The sequence below is a fragment of the Heliangelus exortis genome, chromosome 6 (assembly GCF_036169615.1).
Source record: "Heliangelus exortis chromosome 6, bHelExo1.hap1, whole genome shotgun sequence".
In the NCBI taxonomy this organism is placed as follows: Eukaryota; Metazoa; Chordata; class Aves; order Apodiformes; family Trochilidae; genus Heliangelus; species Heliangelus exortis.
The window spans coordinates 26,188,723-26,209,043 of record NC_092427.1 but is presented as its reverse complement, the minus strand read 5'-3'; the positions used below and the strand labels follow the sequence as shown (position 1 = coordinate 26,209,043).

At 41.4% G+C, this 20,321-nt stretch overlaps 1 protein-coding gene across 1 annotated transcript; it reads left to right on the top strand.

Annotated features, from left to right (window-relative positions):
* Nucleotides 1-330: 330 nt before the first annotated feature.
* On the top strand, nucleotides 331-9,508 carry CDCA7 (cell division cycle associated 7). Its single transcript, XM_071747322.1, has 10 exons — nucleotides 331-447; nucleotides 1,864-1,989; nucleotides 2,390-2,500; nucleotides 3,656-3,907; nucleotides 4,311-4,388; nucleotides 5,124-5,309; nucleotides 5,722-5,862; nucleotides 6,232-6,381; nucleotides 6,934-7,070; nucleotides 7,373-9,508. Exons 1-10 carry the CDS (start codon nucleotides 427-429, stop codon nucleotides 7,401-7,403), a joined length of 1,233 nt encoding a protein of 410 aa, XP_071603423.1. The 5' UTR covers nucleotides 331-426; the 3' UTR covers nucleotides 7,404-9,508.
* Nucleotides 9,509-20,321: the final 10,813 nt, after the last annotated feature.

Sequence of the window (20,321 nt, the reverse complement as noted above, 5' to 3'; positions counted from 1 at the left end):
CTGGGGTCGCTGCCCCCTGCCCTCCCTCCGCCATGGCTTGGGGCAGTCCGAACCCGATATTCGCCTCCCCCTTCCAGCGCGCGAGTCCCGGGGCGGCCCCACCAGGAGTTTTCGCGCCACTGGGCCAGGCCCTTGCAGCTTCACAAACCCCGCGCCGGGAACAAAATAAAAAATAAATTAAAAATTTGCGTCCCCGCGTGAGCCCCTCCGTGGGCGCCCCGGGATGGCTGACGAAATCCCCAGCACGGGGGGGTGGGCAGGCGTGTGGCGAGCACGCCAGAGGCCCGATCCCCCCAGGGTGTCTGCTCTATCTGCCAGGACGCGGGCGCCAGCGCGGGAAAGGTACCGCCGCGCCCCGCCCCCCGCCGTTCCCACCGCTTTGGCGCGAACCTTCAGTTCCCCGGTGCTCTCCCCGCCGCCGCCAGCATGGGTCCGCCGCGCCCGCAGGTGAGCGCTGCCTGCCGCGGGGATGCCCGCCGGGATCGCGGGAGGGAAGGGAAGGGGGTGTCCCAGGACCGTGGGTGGCTGCTGGCGTCGGGGGGACTGTGGCTCCTGCGGCCGCGCTCTCCCGGGGATTTGCGGGGTCTCACGGCCGGGGCAAACCGGGCTGCTGGGGGGGGGGTGGGTTGATGGATTCGGGCGGAGCGAGCCCTTGGGCTGGGGCTCGCCGGGCACCCTTAAGGGAAACAATGTGAGGAAAGCCCTGCGATGCGAGGCGGTAGCCTCGGGCCTTCTGCCCCGCCAGTGTACAGGAGCTCCCCCAGCACGGCGGTACCCTCGCCCCCCTGGCTGGGTTAGGGAGGACCCGGCCTGGGGACCGTGCTCTGCCGGGGGCAGCCTCTCAGTGCCCTGCCTCCCCTCTCGCAGCTGTCCCGGCCGCTGCCACCACCCGGGGCCGGGAGAGTGGTAACTCACAGCGGAGGGAAGTGGCCCTTATGAAGGCATTGGGCCCGCAGGCAGTGGGGGGCCGCACCATTTTATCGGGAGGCGGGGAGAGCTGCCCTGGGAGAAGACAAATTTGGGTGCTCGTCCCGGGGCTCCCGGGGTGGAGCCCGGCCCGCTGTGGCAGCGCTTTCCCGGCTGAGCGCTCCGTGGGCCGACCCAGGCACGCCCTTCATGTGCTGAGGGCCGCAGCCGGGCCGGGCCCGGAAGTTTTTCTGTTGCTCGTCAGCACCGGGAGTGCCGCGGAGCGTGGTCAAGGCTCAGGGTGCTGTCGTGCCGCTCCAGAGACAAGGAGCGTGCTGAAGGGGGCTGGGGAGAGGGCTGTGTGGTTAATGTTTAAACCGTATTTACAAAATCTTCGGCCCAGGGGGCCGGGCCTGTGAACTGCCAAGGTTCGGAGTGCTCGGCGAGTGCAGCGTCCGTGTGTGGGTGCAGCAGGATCGGACACGGGTCGCTGCCACCCCGGGGTAAAGCGGGTCTTTGCCAGTGGACACATCCCCATGGCAATGAAAACCTTGAAGCTCCTAAAAAACTTACCGTGTGTTTTCACCTGGTAATAAAATTAACAGATCAGTGAGCCATTGTGTCTGGAGCTGTTGTTGCAAGGAATTAATAAATCAGAGATTTCTAGCTACTATTTGTGCACTTGTACTTTTTTTCCTGCATTGCCTCTAATGAGTGAAGGATATGATTTTTTGTGTATATTTCCACTTTGCTGTTTGCATAAAGGAAGTATTTCTAAATACTGTGACAATAACCAGATATCTATAACAGCAGAAATTGTTCCCGTTCTTAACTTCTGGAATTATTTCAAAGCTGCTGATGATTCTGCTGACTTGTATTCAAGAGTGTTAAGCATCAAACAAAATGTTCAAACCTGCTAAACTTCAATTTAATAATGTTGCCATTGTCCTTTTGCAGCGCCGAGGTTGTTCAGGAAGGAGAAACCTCACAGCATTCCGAAATACGAAACTGATTCCTATGGAAACATCCTCATCCTCTGATGACAGTTGTGACAGTTTTGGGTCTGATAATTTTGCAAACACAGTAAGTACAGTACTAGAAAAAAGAAAACTGAATATGCAGTGCTAGTAAAGCTTGCAAAAATACAAAGGTAGTAAATGTATTCCACACAATTAAAACTGCTTGCCCTGCTTATGGTTTTGTATAGTAGTTATAAATCTGTGCTGTATGCTGTAATTTCATTTCACTCTTTGCTTGTGCTTCTAGGTAGTAATTGTTGGAAACAGATTAGCTATTTATTCTAGCCTTTGAAATGTCACCTAACCTAACATGCCTGATAATTTGTAACTGCTGTTCTGAAACCCCTTGTTAAATGCCTTAACTGTTTTTTTCTTTATTAAAAAAGCTATTTGCTCATACTGCACTTGTAAATGTGAATCATTTTCTGTACAACTTCAGTTAAATAATATTTTATTCTTCATAGAAATACAAGTTTAGGTCGGATATTAGAGAAGATCTGGCAAAAATTTTTTACGAAGCATCTGATGATGAATCCTTCTGTGGCTTTTCAGAAAATGAAATTCAAGATGCACTGGTAAGACAGTTGATTTTAGTTTGCTGTTTTAATTTTTTTACACATTCTTAATTGAAAAATAATGGGAGCTTCAGGTTGGAAGTCCAGTATTGTCAGAAAGAAGCATATTTTTTTTTTTGTTAATTTAATGCACAGTTGAAGTAGCTGTGGTTTCATATTCCTTTGGTCTCCATAGAAAGCTCCCAACCTCCTGAGCTTTGCAAGTTTGAAATAAAATCTGCCATGTGGATTTTGAAATGTAATACCTCTTCAAAATGTCCATCCTGGACATTACTCTATTAGGATCTAACATTTGTGATTTCCTCAGTATTACAATATGAAATGTTATGCTGGCCCATGGTCACCAGCAAACCTGAGAAAAACGTCTGTGTGTATTGAAATGTGGTCAGAACTGTGCTCTGACTGCAATATAAAGTGCTGTACTTCTTAGCAGAAGAGAAATAGTGATAGATGCTGAAATCCACCATCCAGCCTCTTGTTAACTATGACCAAAATAAGACTGTCCTACTGAGTCTAAATCTAAAAGTGAAAACCTTTTGCAAAGTGGGCATTTAACTAAAGAAATTAATTTCTGTCCTTACTGAACCTTTGGTTCTTGAAAAAGTTAAGTTGCAAGCAAGGCACCAGAATTTAAGGATAAGACACTTCTGGGATTTTCTAGATCATTATTTCAGTGACTCTCTAGAGGGAAGTTTTCCCTTGCTAATATTATGTGATGGCTTTTCTTGACAGCATACAGACCTGGGTTTGACCTGCTGCTGAGAACTGTAATGGCTTTTTTTTTACAGCCAAATACAATATGTTGCAAAATTTAGCCCTTTGAAGGCAACTTTTATTCTCTATCAAACAAACTATCTTTTCTATTAGACCTGCAAGTGACAGCAATGACTGCTGCAGCTGAAACCATGCTCCTTTTTGTGGTGTGTTGCAGCAGTACAGTGTGGCTCTCCCTCAGAGCTTTTTGTCCTTGCACCCTCCTCTCCTCCTGCCCCCTTCCTTCCCCTTAATACACTAAAGTGTTAGGACTGGAGATGTAAATGTGTAGATTTTGGCCAGATAGGCTATGACCACCCCCAAACAAAATGCTATCCAACTGTATGTAATCTCAGAGCAATTCACTTGGATTTATATGCTTCCATTCTGCTTTGTTAACAGAAACTGGAATCAGATGCAGAGGAGAATGAGACAAGTGCTGAAAGTGAGGTAGCTCGGAGAAGGCAGAAATGCTCTGTTCCTCTAAAAGTAGCCATGAAGTTTCCACCTCGAAGATCGGAGAGAAGGAAGGGTGAGATGGAACCTCTTCCTGAGAAGCTGATGCCTGTTCCAGATTCAGACTCTGACTCTGAAGAAAATGGTGCCCTGTTTTTAGAAAAAAGAGCTTTAAACATAAAGGAAAACAAAGCAATGGCAAGTATTCAATGTCTCCCTGGGGACACCTTCTTCTTGACTCTTAGGGGACCTTTTTGGTTATTCAAATTAACTCTAATGGCAATTATATGAATGTATTAAGAGGAACTTCCATTTCTGATGTTTGATACTTTATGTCCACTGTCATGTGAACATTCATAGGCTTAATTACTTCAGTAAAAATCTATAGGCTACAAGCCTAAAGAATAGGCTTCAATGCAGTAAGTTTGAGCATTTTTTAATTACTTGCAGTCACTGGAATGTAAATAAAAGTAGAAAGATAAAGAGGGACTGCGTTTTCTATAAGTACTTGTACTTCTAGCCAATTGCCCTGACTTAATAGTCTGTAATAGCACATAAACACCTTTTTAAGGCTCTACTTTCTTTTTCTTTCCCTCGTTAGCTTGCAAAACTAATGGCTGAGTTGCAAAATGTTTCTGGTATCTTTGCTGGGAGAAAGTCATTGCCAACTGTCAGTAATGTAAGTATAAACTTATTTTACCTTCATATTTCTGAGTCACATTCTGACATTACAAACCAGGAATCTCAATCAAAAAAATTTCATAAGCCATGTAAATCAAAGTCCAGAATTTTTTTTACTTCCTAAACCAGGCATGCTCATTATGCAATTAATTATCTTTTGATTTGTCAGTGTATGAAGTGGAGCAGATTAATTCATAAAGGTGTCTCCACAGACCAATACAACTAAACAAAAGGTGCTGTGTAAATATGTATTTTTACAAAGTCTGGAGATAGGGAGGGCTGGTCAGGCTTTAAAGCTCAAGGCTGAATATTCTGTGAGTTTAGAACCTTCAAAAAAACCTGAAATTTGGCCTAACTAGGTTCTTAAAGAAGGTTGAGTTGTGACTTGGCAATGGAATGAATTTCACTGCTAATGTACCTGTTGGCTGTGTGAAGACGGGAAGAACACTAGAAGTCACAACTCCTCAGACATGGGTTTGGCTGCTGTATGGGGGAATTATTGTATCATGGACACAAACATATTTTTGGTTATTTCTCTGAAGCTAGCAGAAGGCCCAAGAGGAAATTGCTTAGGGTGTTTTTTACTTGTGTTTTCTGATTTGGGATGGGGAGGAGACTTAATCTTTGGGAAAGACAGAAGGAAGGTGTGTCGTTCAGGGGAGGAACTCATAGTACCAGCAGGAGCTGTCTGGGTTTTTGCCTGTTTAATTTGGAGGTTTTTAAAATTTACTAGAGACCAAAGCGACCTCCAAGACGTTCATTGCCCAGAAGTGCTTTGAGGAGGAACCCAGACCGAAGTTCTCGGCCTCATACAAGATCCAGGTCCCTGATTGAAGGTCCTCCTACTTCTTTACCAGAAGAGGAAGATGACCCATACATCTTAGTGAGAAGAAGAAAGATGTCTGATGAATACCTGGAGGTATGTTGAGGTTCTATTTCTACTGTTGCTGGTGGTTTTGTTTCCCTTCGAGAAAATGGCAATTAATCCAGAGTTGATCAACATTATAAGTATACCATGGCCTGGGAAGATGTACAGAAAATAGCATATTTTATGTATTCTCCATTTCCACCAGCCTTGTCCTTGAAAAATTTCTTCCTCTTGCACTCCAGCAGGAATTAATCAAGATCCAGTAGCATTTCTGAATCCTGGAGTTAACAGACAAAAGTGACAGTGCTAAAGCTGCACCCATATCATATGTCTTTGCACAGGTCTTCTGTCTCTTGTTTAAGTGTATGGTGGCTGTCTGAGACTTTGCTTTGAAGATCCTTACCTTATTTATGTAGTTTTTGCTGAAACTTAATACTGAAATTATTGTGTCTTCACTATTCAGCATGAAGCCCGAACTCCCAGGAGGGGTCACCGTGGTGCCATGGCTTTTCCACACGTTGTGCGCCCAGTTGAGCAGATAACAGAGGAAGAGTTGAATAATATTTGTGGTTCTGCAAGAGATAAAATATATAACAGGACTATGGTAAGTATGTTTCAACTTTGTGAGATGCATACTTCCTCACTGAGAGGAAGGATGTGATTTGTGGGAGAAGTATGCCTGACATCTTGAAATGTCATTTCTTTCCCTGAATTTACAGGATGGCTTTTACCAAGCCAGTTACCTTGCTGTCCCCCTGCCACAGCTCTAGTCCCTAGGTGGTCCTAGTGAAGGAAAGGGATCAGCAGAGGCTGAAGATGCAGTGTTAAAACAGTCTTGGTGTAAACTTCAGTGGTGGCCTTTTTTATTTCAGGACAAGCTGCAAGAGAGATGGCTTGTTAAATGCACTGTTCCCCTGACTAAACAGCCATCTTTAATGTCTTTGTTTTCTGAAATGCCTCCTCTGTGTTGTAGGGATCCACCTGTCATCAGTGTCGCCAAAAAACCACAGACACCAAAACCAATTGTCGTAACCCGGACTGCGTGGGAGTGCGGGGCCAGTTCTGCGGGCCCTGCCTCCGCAATAGGTATGGGGAAGATGTCAGAACCGCCCTGCTGGACCCGGTAAGACAACTGTGAATATTGGCTTGATGGTGTTTCACTGGAGCAGTGAGGGGCATCGGTTGCTCATAGCTAAAGAATTTTAGCAGGGGAACTGCTTACAGTGCTGTAGCAGTATGTCATGCAGTCCTGGTTTGATTCAGACTGAATCACAGTGCTGTGCTGTGTAGAACACGTAGCTACTACTTCTGTAGTTTCATTTGCAGGAGGAAACTATGCTTCCAAAATATTCCAGTGCTTGGGCATCAGAATAGTGTCCTCCTCTGCCTTATGTTAGTGCTCAGTGCCCTATGGAAAGGAGCTGAATTTGTGGGCAAAGCACTGCTGTTGTGGGCTGTGGAAGTGGTGCAGGGGTTGAGTGGAGTGGAATGCTGCCTGTGGTTATGTGCAAGGCAGGCAAAGGCAGGTGCAGTCCCTTACAGACTGAGGAATTTGTACTCTTGTGCTTGTTGTTTGCTGCAGAACTCAGTGTGAAACAGGGGCCCTCTTTTAAGTTGCCAGGTGTGAATCATGTCTGGTTCAGATAAAAAGGTTTATTGTCTTATCTTTTTCTAGACCTGGAGGTGCCCACCTTGTCGTGGAATCTGCAACTGTAGCTTTTGCAGACAGCGAGATGGCCGATGTGCAACAGGTGTCCTGGTATATCTGGCCAAGTACCATGGCTATGACAACGTCCATGCTTACTTGAAAAGGTAAGTGCGTTGTGTCAGTGACATGGCCCCACTCTGAGTGTGGCAAGTAGCTGAAAAGTGGGAGAGCAGAGCTCTCCACATGTTATTTTTTCGGGTAAATCTGAAGATCGGTCTATGTTGCCATGACAATCTGAGTTTGGCTATATGTTTTTTCTGACATTTTGGTTCTTAACCAAAACTAATGATAAATAGCGTTCTTTGGCTTTCAGCTTCAGTTGTGTTTTTTGGAGCTTCCCCTAGTTTGTCTAAAGAGTTTCCAGTGTTTTGCTATAAGCTAAATCATATTTCTACTTGTCTTTCAGTCTGAAACAAGAACTCGAAATGGAAGACTGAAGCTGTGACTGCCTTCAAATTGTGTGCTCTTTCACCAGTGTCACGTTGCCTACAGTGAATTGTTTAATCAAATGAGATTACAAAGCCAGTGCCTTCCTTCACTCCCCTTCTGGGTAAAAAGGGATAAACAACTTTTACCTTTCTCAGTGCAAATCATACTTGGGGAACCTGTTTAATGAAGGTCTTTGCTCACAAGCTGTTGTTTTCTTCTTAAACAACTTGGCAAATCTGATAGCATCAGTCCTTGCTTTTGTGCCAATAACTTTTTTTTTCTGAAAGAAGATTGGGCTTTAAGCCATTAGAAGTTTTATTCATGCAGTCACTGTGCTGCAGGTTTATTTATACTTTGAAGTTGATCATGAAAAGCTACAGATATTCTGAAAATTCAGGGCACTGTTCCCCATAGAACCAAGTGGGGAAATGTATGTGCTTAACTCCAGGCCAACTTATGCTGCAATACAGACTAACTGAGCATAAATGATCATAAAATAGAAGCTAAGAATTTTCAAAAAAACCCCACCACATTTGTAAGTTCAAGAAGGAAGCTCTTAAAGTTGCAGCTGAGCAGTCTCCAAGCACTAATATTTGGTTTTATAGCGTACTTAAAGTGCTCTCTGGCCATTTTAAAGGGATAATGTCTGAGTGACTTAAAAAATGCGAGAGACACAGTTGGAGATGGTGCTTTGTGTCTTTGCATAGATGACAGGAGGTGAAAGCAACCACAGCACCAGCACTGCCTGGTGATGATGGAGATGTGAATGTACACTGTGCACAGTGGCCATTGTCTGAATCAGAACATACCCAGTGTTAAATTACCACTTCTGTGGGTTCTCCCTGCTCTTGCTGCAACTGCAGAACTGCTTCCTTGCAGAATCCTCACTGGTCCTGGGAAAGAGGTCACTGGTCCTCTAGGTCAGGACTTGGTTAAATAGAGGGGTAGTGGTTCATGTGGCTGTTGGCCAATTACAAGTGGATGAAAGATGCTTACTTCTTGAATTTGATTATCAGGAAAAGGGGCAATGACAATCGCTGGAATCAGAAGCGTGACTTTTTTACCTGTAAAAAAATGTAAAAATCAAGGACTTTTTAAGCTGCAGTTCAGCTTGGAGTAAGTTATTCTTCCATTGCATAGAGCAGCATGAATGTAAGTAGATGAAGTTCTCAAGAGACATCCTGATTTTAGATAAGGAAATACTATTGCCTGATCAAAAAGGTTTTCAAAATTAAATAGAGGGACATAAAGAGAGTTGCATACAGTTTGAGCACTTAAAGATGTAGGTACTGTTGTGGTCTCCTCCTTAACACTCCAGCCATATTTCTGTATCTGGCTTTGTGTGATTGTAGGAGATATTTTGCATGATGTTGTTAATGAAGCATGAGTACAGCAGAAATGGAGCTGAAGAATTCTCGTGTGCTGTATGGAATGGGGTCTCTTGTACTCTGTGCTGTAGTAAAGAAGGTGCCATGAAAATTGTATCTGGATAACCACAAAGTGTATGACTGTGCTTAGTTTGATTATGGAAACTACTGTATAATCTTTGTATAAGGTTTAGAATGCAATGTTATAAATACTGTACAATTGAATAGTAGAAGAACTAAGTGGCTTTTATTGAGCATTAGAACAAAACACAGGTTTAGGCTGCTCTCCATACACAGTGTTTGCACAGTGTGTATACATAATGATCCACAGTTTATACCTTTCTAGGAATTACATCAGTGTGTGTGGGAGGGCAGGAGAGAGGAATTCAGAAACAAAAGCTATTTATGTCTCAGACTTGCAGTTCTGTTTCATAAATCATCTGTCCTCATGAAAATCTCCTTCCTCTCTTTTGTTTTTACAGTGTGAATGCTTTGCAGTCTGAGGTAGAATGCTCTAACCTCTAGGTACATTTCCTGAAGCAGCTCTAGAAATACATGTTCTAACAGATAAATGCTTTTTTTTTTTGATAATTGCTGGTCTTGCCTTCTGATTGCTGGAGCGTGAAAGGGCTGTGCTAAAAGCAAAGACTTGGGTTGTATCACAGAGACTTGTATTTAGATTTGTTCAGATCTGCAGTGTTCTGTACAAACTTTTTTACTTCGAAAATAAATTTTCTGGGTTAGTATTTCTGCCTCTTGACTGTTTTTACAAAGCCTGTTAGAACTTAGATTTTGCCACCTTTCAGGTAAACTTCTCTTACAAAGTCAGTTAGACTTGGACAACTTTCTGTCCCCAGCCTTGTGTTGCGCTGAACCAGGCTTGATCTGATACTCATTCTGCTGAAATGTTTTGTACCCAATGACTAACTTGTGATGGTAAAAATACATTGCTGTTGAGTTTAGGCCAGATACAGGCTTTAAGCACGTGTTTATGTGCTTACCTTTCTGCTTTTTTTTTTTTTTCCCTACATTTTCTTACACTAGATGCTGACATCCTGAGCTGAGAAGGATGAGGATATTATCATTTGGACACAAATCAAAGTCAGATGCCTACCACTATACATGTATACACACACAATTTAATTTAGGTCCCCACATCCTCTCCCCTGTAACAAACTGGTAACTTCTCTCAGGAGCTGTGCTGGAGTAGAGAACTACTTGGGGAGGCTGGATGGCAAGCTGACTGTGCTGAAGACTGGTTTTGATTCTTGTGCTGCTTTCTTTTGCATCACTATAGCTGGGTTTAGAGAGAGGAGTTACTGTAATTACATACTGAGTATGTAATTGTGTGGTGTGTTGGTGTATGTTTTACATGATGATTTTGAGGTGTCTCAGTACAAGCACCTTTTTTTGCCCAAGCCTCTATTACAGCTACTTAAGTACTGTTGATATTAACTTAACAAATAGGTGAAGAGCTCAGGGTTTATATCTGCAGCAAACATGCAGCAATTTAAGAGTCTGGAAGAGATCCTAACTGTCTGCTTAAAAAAAAAAAAAAGAAGCATGGAAATAAGAAAATAAGAGAATCACTGTTAATGGAAGATCAGAAGAATGAAGCTCCAGTGTGAAGTAGAATGACAGTTAACTAATTATTGAAGGTGATCTTGTGCCTAGGTCTGATATAACTTCTAATTTTTTTTCTTAACCTGGTGTAATAATTTGTAATGGCTAGAAATAGAATACTGGAAAGACTAACAGGCAAATGAAATTCCTTGGACCTTTGTTCCCTGTGATGGGAAGTGGATGGGAAGGCATTTGTGGCTATGTAATAGTCTGAGAAAAGTGATTATGCCAGAAACATGAGTGATAGCTTCTTTTTTTTTTTTTTTTTTTCCTAAAGTTAAATATGTAACTAAAACTGTAAGCTTGCATATGGGTAAATTTTTCATTACAGTGATATAGTATCTATTGATGAAATTAGTCAAAACTTCCTATCAGAAGATTCTCTTAGGCTAGTATATATAATTTTTCTTCTATCTTGTCTCACTTGCTTTTTGGTTAAGCCAAATGTTGAAGCCTGAGGTCTCTTCAAATTTTGCAAAGCATTTTTGTCTTCCTTAACTATTAAGCCAACCATTTTTCATTATATAGAAGTTAGAAAAGTAGCATTGAAGTGTTAGTTCACAGGCTGATGAAGTAGCATATACTGTGCTTTCCAGAGAAATACACTCAGCCACTTAACCAGTTACTTCAGTGTGGGGAGCTGCAGTGGAACTTTCAATGGGCATCAGCTTTGGAAACTACCCCCTCTCCTTTCCTATCCTCATGGGCTAATAGACCTTGGTTTTGTTGGGCAGAAACCTAAAAACATCTGTTGAAAAGAGATGGTAACGTAGCATAACAGCAGCATAATTTGCTTAGTTAGGCTGACAGGATCAAAAAGTGCAAAATGGTTGCATCTAGTAAAAAAATGGCTTTTGGTGTTGCAGCATGAGGGAGCACAGCTGACCTTGAAACTTTATACTCAGTGTGCAACTGAAATGTTTGGCAAAAGGGTCACCCACTGACCTCTGCTGGCATAAACCAGTTTGTTCTCTTGTGGCTTTTTGCTAGTACAGCTCTTGCATGGCCAATGGCATAAGCTAGTGTGGAGATTTTGGAAACACTACTTACTGTTCTTTCACATTCTTCATCTTGTAACTAAACCAAAGTGAGTAAAAATATATGGCTTTCTTTGTAAAGTACAGTCTGACCAGTCAATGGGGTCCTAAATGCCAGCACTCAGGTTATGCTGGGCTGTGTCATAGAGATATGTGAGTGCATGGGCTCCAAATGCTAAGAGAGGAGAGCATCACACTTTCATGCATTGGTCTTGCCATTCTTCTTAATAAGTCTGAGGCTCTTCCTCACAAACCCTGTGAGGTGAGGGTGGCAAACAGGAAGGGAATTGTATGTTTGAATTAAAAAATGTAATGATCAGTGCTAGTAGCAGGAGTCCTGAAACTGGGAGGTGGTGGGTATAATTGGGAATTTCTGTTGTGTCTGATACTTGTAAGAAGTTGTGGATGCTGAATTTGTGTGAAAATATGTTTAGAGCATAGAGCTCCAGTCAAATTAAACAAGATGTGCTGTTGTTTGGCACAGATTTTATTCCAGCTAGAACTGATAGAGCTCTGGTTGCATGGATGGCAGATAGTTCTGCTACATGGAAAAAAAAACCCACAGAATTTGGTATGGTCAGGAGAAGGCATTGCATTTGTCTCTTTTATTAATAATACTTTAGTAGTATTTATGCTGATCACTTGAACCAGAAAAAAAGGCATCAGTTGAGCTGTAGGTCCTGCTCTGTAGGGTGCTACTCATACAGTCTTTCCCCTCGAGCACATTTGCAGGTAAAACTTAAAACTACTCCTGAAAATGGAAACAAAACATTACTGAAATCAGAGATTTGTGTTCAGGCTCAAGTTAGCTTTATATTTTTACCTGCTTGTTAACACCATTGCAGGCAAGGAGAATGAAATTGTGTGTTAGATTGTGCTAAGAGGTGTAAGTAATAGGAGACTCTGCCAGGCTTTTTTTCTTTTAATCACATACAGTGTAACAAAGCAGTCCTCCCAGCACTCTTCCTTTTAGATCAAGTGCCCATGTAAAAGTGGTATGTTTGTGATTTGCTACATAGACTGGGCATTCAGGATGCACTGCCACCAGGGCTGAGGGGGAGAGGGCTTCCACAAGTGCAACAATTTGTATTGTTCATGTTTTCAGAGAATGGGTGTCTCTTCCCTGAATATTCAAACTCTTGTATGAAAATAAAAACTAGAAAGGCTTTACTAAAAATGTAAATATTTTAGAATTCAGAGATATTTAGATATTTTATTATATAGCTGAAGGTAAAACAAGAAGTTCAATGAGTTGCCAGCCATTTAATGCCTTGGAGATTGACCATCTTTAGATGTGCTCTAAATTTCCAGATCTAGAGGCTTAGCTGTGTTACTACTCAAATGTGAATGAACATAGGCACTCTTATCTTACATGATTCTCTTATATAGCTTATTAGCAGAATTTAGCAGTAGGAAAGATCCTATTTCTTAGTGCTTTTGTGGTATGTTTTTTTTGTTGTTGGGTGTAGACAGGGGTTAGTTTTGGTTTTGGATATTTCTTTTTGAGGTTGGTTGTAATGTGAATACAAGTGATAACAGTGAATCATCAGGAAAAAAAAAACCCTTTGGAAATAAGCCAGAGTCAAATTCTTTTCTCGTGCTCTGTTCAATCTGCTTCCTCTTTAAAAGAAAACTTTCACATTAGCAGAAAAATAAATGCTTAGCCAGAGTTCTTTTTGTGTCCCTTTCAGCAGGGAGAAGGGGATGAGTGTGCCGAGCTCAATGCCCATGCTGGCTTCCTCCTGCTGTGGAGAGTTAACACTCTAAAAGCTTTTTCTTCCCCCTTTATTTCTGTTTCCATTTAATTTTTATAAAAAAGTTGCGATGTTACAATTTTGGGATTGGAAACCAAGCACAGAGTTTTGTTGTGAGGAACTGAACTGCTTTGATGTAATCCCAGTTTTCTCTGGGAGAACTTAGGCTTCTAGTTTTTAAATGGTTACTGTGGCTAAAAAACAGCATCTGCAGTACAAGGCTCTGAAGAATACATCCAGTAAATAAAAATATACCAGTTTATATTGTATCTGTGTGCCCACTACAGCACACTGATAGTCTTCTGCCAGAGCTTTCTGGTACGATCTGAAACAAGTCCCTTATTTTTTTGTAGTGGTTAAGACTAAACCCCATTCACCCACATAGCTAAAACCTGCTTTAGGAAAAAAATAACAATCGAATGTTCTTAACATGATTACAATTAATTTTTGTCAAGACACACAGACTTATAGTAAGGAATAATGTTGACCATGTTGACCTCATCCCTCAGAAAATAAAAGTCATTGGAGTAGAAGAGTGGAGGTGTCAGGCAACAGTGGCACGGGCCACTGCTACTATTGCTTTTACCTGTAGTTGTAGTGAGCTCTGCAGTGCTGTGGTTAGCAAGTTTCTGGGACCTGGAGCACAAAAAAAGACAAAGGAGGAAGAGAAGCTGTCTTGTAGTTGTTCTTTGAGCAAGGATCATTCGGCAGGTGCCACTAGAGAGATAAGGGGGAGTTATGTTTTGTTCAACAGCCTATCTGGAAGCACAGTTATCTGGCAGCCAGTGTTGGTGAGACTGAGGTTCCTCCACATCTGTCACAACAGAAATCTGGGTACTAAAGGGAATTCATGAGAGCAAATGTTAAGTGTCATGAAATACAGATGCTATGGGAGGAAGCAGCAACTGAGGTGGATCTAGTCCTAAAGACCTATGTAGAGTTAATTGCCTACAGCTTATATGGAGGTAAAGTGTGAGGGGGGGCAGCTGCATGTTGGTGAAAGTGGGAGAGGTTGTTCTGATGACAGAACAGCTACAAATGAGTAACTGCACTGTACTCATTTGAGTGGAATTTGATGGAGGACAGATCAGTTTGGCCACAGCAAGGAGACAGAGGGAGATATTGAGCTAAGAATCTCAAGACTCCCCAGGTGTCCTTAAGCTAAACAGTCAAGGAGGAAAATGCAGCTCATTCAGGAAAATCCATTAAATAGGAAAAAAATCCTATAATATTAATTGCCCTCAGTTACCCTGGGTTTACCCATACACCCTTTTCTCTTGCACTAAACGCCAGGACTTGCTTAAAGAAAAAAACTGATGGCACAAGCCAGCAGTGTTATTTGTTGATGTAGATAAATTTACCTTGAAATTATTTAAGTGGTACTTCAGCTATGGAATTAGATCTCTCTAATGTGGTACTGAATAGCTGGTGGTGCAGAAAACATTCTTACATATCAGACATTTCCAGGGTTTTCTCCCGATGCTGAGCTCCTCTGATGTGTATCTGAACATTGTGGATGCGTGCCCTTTGTTACAGCTCAGAGAGGTTTGGATGCAGTTCCTGAAAATGGTGTAAATAATGTTTGAAAGTTAATATAGTTTGAAGCCTTTCTTTTGAACTATGGGTTTATGTTCAGCGTATTACATGTTTCTGTATTTTTCTTAAACCTCTTAGAAGAATGTTTCATCTGGTCAGTTGATCGAAAAGTGAATGAAACATAAGGCATTGTTGTTTGTTCACATGTTAGTTCTCCAAGATAAAATGCTGTGTTATATCCTGCTAATACACCCTACACTTCTTGGTATCATGGTCTTATGGGTCAGAGCCACCAGACTCAGGCAGGCTGCTTTCTTGAGGGCCAGGAGGGGATTCACATTGGAGCACTCCTCCTTGACCTCCAGACAAGCCCTTTATCTTCATTAATGTGCATTGTTTTACATTTTACAACAGATACTCCAGTTTCTGTTTTGCCATCTGTTCTGTGGCAATTGACACTTCCGAGGGTTGGCTATTTGTTACTTACTAGCCATGGACAGGAATACAGTAAATTCTTTACAAAATAAAAATCAATACTCACTGACATACTGCGTATTGAAGAAAATAATTGTTTATGGCACTCAGCTTAAGCTGTTCTGCTAATCACGTTGAAAAATACAATATTTATTCATTAGATCAAATTTAATGAGGCCTCCTGGCAGTAATTATAAAAATTACTGTAGCAGTAAATTACTAATGAGTTGTGATGTGCTTCCTACCTGTGAGGAAGGACTGGGGGTTGAAAAACCTGATATCCAGACAACACTAGGGAGGGTGAGATCTTGAGGCTAGAAGTCAAGCTCATAGCAGCACAGAAGTTGCTCACTGCACCTGAATGGTAAAAAAAAAAAAAAAAAAAGAAAAAAAAAAAAAAAGAAAAAAAAAAAGAAAAAAGAGAGACTCATAATCAGGAGTTTCATTTTAAATAGACACTAACTCTAGGCTAGTTTCCAAACTAATATGTATAGGCAAGGGAACAATGTTAACAGTGGGAAGAAGAGGCAGCTTTGCCCCATCTACATCATCTTGTCTACAAAAACAGCTGAGGCGACCTAATTTACTGTAGTTGATCTTAGAATGAGAGCAACTTCTTGTGCTTCCTAGTTTTTACAAAGGTTCATGCAAAATACAACAAAGAGGACAGTATTTTCTTAGTGCCCTGAAATCTTTGGAACGGTCACCTAAGACATGGAGCTAAGACAAAGGCTGAAATCCCCCACTGGCTTGCTTTCTTGCAGGGAGTTTGACCCAGATTTCTTTTTTCTGAGACAAAGCTTTAAGGAAGGCAGAGGCTTCTGGTAGCAAATAGTACACAGTATGAATAACACCAAGGCATAAAGGTGAAAAAGTGATGTCAAGTCTATCAAAAGTCCAGGTTTCTACTGGTGTACTGGGTGTTGCTGCAGGAGAGAAGCTGGCTAGAGAAAGAGGCTTTGCTTCATGCTAAAATTAATGCTCAAGTGAATTGGCATGTAATTATGTTTCTTTCTGTAGCTTGCAAAGGTGCAATAGATTTGATATGTGGCCTTTGTTATTGTAAAATAACAAATAGGGTAGATTTTAGCAAATATTTGCTGCAAAATGGATCCCGGGTTCAAAAATTCCCCCAGATCAAACAGAAAAAGGCTGTGAATTTTAATCTTTCACAGCGCAGAACTACTCCTAAACATATGGCTGAAACTTGAAAAGGAGTGGGGAAGAGTAGCACAATTTATGCCCTCATTAAGCTGGTGTGTTGCACTAAAAGGGAACACTGGGCATGGGTACTTCCACACTAACATGTTGTGAAGTCAAAGGGAAGAGAAAAGTGCCCATCCACCAACCCCCTTATAAGAAGTGAAAATGCATGCAACTTACTTCTGTGCTGGTTGTTGGGTTTTTTGTTTTTTGGTTTTTTTAATTGGTTTTGGTTTTGGTTTGGTTTTTTTGTTTGTTTGTTTGTTTTTTGAGCTATGGGTTTCTGAAAGAGTCCCTAAGAATCAAACATTACAGTACTGGGCTCAAGAATCTTAGTGGATTTAGTATCACACCTAAATAAATCTGTGCCCTGAAAAATACATTCAATTGGGTCTTATAAAACCTTGGATGAGCTGGTATATGAACAGCTGTAAGTCAGTGTACAGCAGGAGTATTTTGCAGTTTCCATAGTTTCAAGAAAATGGGTACACCTTTGCCCCCTCTAAAAAGCAGTGGTTTGTAGTGATGTAGCTTATTTCCATTACCCAGATTCTTGTTACTGAAATAATGCAAGAAGTGTTTATGCCAAGATGCAATTAGAAAAAGACAGCATCTGTCCACCAACCAGAAATTAACCTTATCCAACTTCATTGCCACAAAATCCCCAGAGCCTGCTATGTCTGTGCTGTTATGTCACCATGGCAGAGCCAATGCAGTCACACTGCAGAGAAATCCCATCCATTTTCAGCTGTGAAGGTGGCATCTCGGCTGCTGGAGTGCTGGATGCTTCTCCCAGCTCTGCTGTGCATTTCCCCAGTGACCGTAGGAAATTCAGTCTCTCCCTGTTTCCCTTTTTAAAACATGGAAATCCTCTCCAGGCTTTCCCTTGCAGTCTGGTCCTGTCTAAAAGAGAAAATATAGTGTGTTTTTTTTATTATTAGCTAAACTGAATCTGGCAATGGACAGATGTTCACTTTGCATACAGCTGTGCTGGCTGAAGACGCATTTTTCTGTCTTTCTGGAGCTGTTGTGGGGCTAAATTGACACTGATAGAAAATTCTATGGTTTTCAGATAGAAAACACTTCAGAAACAAGTTATTGAGGGTTGGATTTTCTGAACTGCTGTCAGCCACAGCTGAAATCAGTGGAAGCTGGGGGCTAAAAAACCTTAGCTGCAATAGTTTACATGAATGTAGTAGTAGTTCAGGAATTCAGATCAATCTAACCTGCATTTAAAGCTCCCAGGTAAATACAAAAGTTGGACTTGGTGGAATCATCCTTCTCTTTTTTTGATTGCTGTATTTTTTATTTTTATTTTTTAACTGCAGCATGTAGGTCTGAGAACTTACGCCCAGAATGCTATAACCTTTCACCACAGGCTGGCTGATTATTGTCTCAGGATGCAAAATAGATTTTCAGTTAGTATTGTGAATTCTTACAGAATCTTACAGTGGCAAAACGGTAGTAATTTACCTAATGTTTCTTCTTCTACACCTAAGAAATTAGTGTGTGTGAGGGAGGGGGTTACTGTGGAACTAAACCTTAAAACTAAATAAGAATGGGGAAGCTTTTAAGAGAGAATGTCTCACAATCTGACATAAGTAGTAAGATTGTTGCTGAGCACTATTACTATAATTAAATTACATTACACTATTGATTTAAACTAATCTGTCAGTAATACTGCACTTAGCACTAAGATTTTTGTCACATAAACATCATGAGCCTTTAAACTTCTACACTTTGTCTTGCAAAATGCAGGGAAATACAGAAATTGGAGCAGCAGAATATAACATGAAAAGCAATAGCAGTGGAAAAAGGCTGGCTGGTTCAACAGGCCAGTCCTTTTAAAGCAGGTAAGTTAAGAGTGTTAGAATACATTTACCAAAAAGAGTGGAATGCAAGATGTATTTGTGAGGTGCCTGCTATTACTTTGAAATATTAGGTACTGATCTAAAAATTCTCTTATTTATGTTTTCCTGAACTTAGAATATGTAAGGTTAAATTGGAAGCTACTGAGGGTGAACTGTTGAGGAAAAAAAAAATGCAAATAATAATTGAAATGAAGCTGCAGTCTTTTCTCTGAACAGAGGCAGAGAAAGAAGGAAGCTACAGATCACTTAGACTGTGATCAGTGAAAGAGGGCAGCTGATCAGAGGGATGCAGCCCTTTGAACAGTGTCAGCTCTTGCAGAGCCAGGAAGCAGAATTGTATTTTTCAAACTGAAGACTTCACTCCGATCGTAACAGATCAAACCATCATCCAGACAAGCAGATCCCATCCTCTCTCAGCCTGGTAAGCTCTCGTACATTTATTCTGGTGCTAGATCTTTTTCAAGTGGGTTAATGGAGCTTTCATCCACATTCTGTTGACAGCTATCCTTTTCAGCCCCTTGTAAAATACAGACCACCTCAACTGTTCCTGTTTGTTACCATGCACAAGCAATTACTTGGATTTTATGACAAATTATCAAGGAGAACGACAGATTTCTGTCCCTGTGCTTATGTGCATAAAAACACACACTGCAAAGTTACTGTATGCCACACTGCTGTGACTGAAACTACAGGATTTGCTGTACTCCCTATATTGCCTCTGCCTTTAAGTGTTCACTGAACCATCAGGGTCTGCAATCCTTCTGATCTGATTGTGCACCCAATGTGCCAGGATGGCCACACTATTCATTAAGGATTCAGAATATATACTGGGGTCCTCTTCTAGATCCTGGGGGTAGAATAGGATGAAAACATCATGAGACTTAATAAAGTCTTATAAGACCACCACCCTTTGCCTCTGGCAGCCTCAGGAGTGGGAATTAGCCCTTACAGGGAGGTTATAATCCATAATACATATTTATGCTGTGTCCATCGTGTATAAGAATGCTCCCAGTAAAACTTAGGCTAAGCTATAATAATACTTCGCACTTCTTTATTGCTTTTCATCTGAGGTTTTCATTGTGCCTTTAAAAGCTTTCATTTACTAAAATTTACAACCCTGTTGTGCAGTTGCTGTGCATTAACACTTCCACCATATGCAAAATACAGTTCAGAGAAGCAAGGACTGGTGTAAGTGGTTTGAAAAGCTAGAAAGAATGGGGAAAAAAACCCTGGAATTGATTATTCTCCCATCTACGTGCTAGCCCTGTGTTATTTATCTAATATATCTTGGAATTTGTGACACTCTGACTGCACTTTGCTGCATTTTTAAATGTTGATTCATGTCAAATTTAGGATTGTTTCAAAATTCTCAAGACATTAATTCACAGATTCATTTATTATCTGCTAGAAATCTATCCTTTGATAATTGGATGCAGTTGTAGCAACGAGAAAGATATAATTGCCTGTGAAGCTAGGTTTGCATTTTCACTATTGTTAAGCTGCAGGGTCTGGTTTCCCCAGGATGTGTATGACTTGTGAATGCCAGTTACACGCATTCCTGACAAGAGAATATGCCCCTAAAGCTACAATGTCCTTCGTGCATAGCCTCCAATCCTCTACAAAGCTTACATTTCACAGGATTCAACAGTATTGGTTCTTTTGGGATCAATGAGAAACTCACCACCCATCTCCAGTATCTCTGAATTACAGAGCAGAACCAGATCAAACACAGAAGAGTTCCCTCATTTATCCTGCCTCTGTAATACATCAGAGTGTGTGCTGCATTCATTTTGTGTAGGCGGGCTGGTGTCTAATGTACTCTGTGAACATATTTATAAAGGATTAACCTGTGCCTGGTATTCCTAAAAACTGATTTATTTAAAATAGCTATTTTATTCGCCTTGTCTCAACCATACAAATTGTTCATGTTTAGCTTTGATATTAGTCATTTTTTCTGGAGTGCAATGCACTGCACATTATCAGGAGTCGTGCTATGTATGAGAGGCTTTTTTTTCCCTCCGCCAGTACTTCTCAGCACATTGTACGATCTACGCCTGAGAA

Bases quoted from the DNA above. Each gene is read 5' to 3' on its own strand.
- CDCA7 (XM_071747322.1), top strand. From the start codon at position 427: ATGGGTCCGCCGCGCCCGCAG. The intron at 5,310-5,721 runs GTATGTTGAGGT...TTCACTATTCAG, and splicing joins TGTCTGATGAATACCTGGAG to CATGAAGCCCGAACTCCCAG. The intron at 5,863-6,231 runs GTAAGTATGTTT...TCTGTGTTGTAG, and splicing joins AAATATATAACAGGACTATG to GGATCCACCTGTCATCAGTG.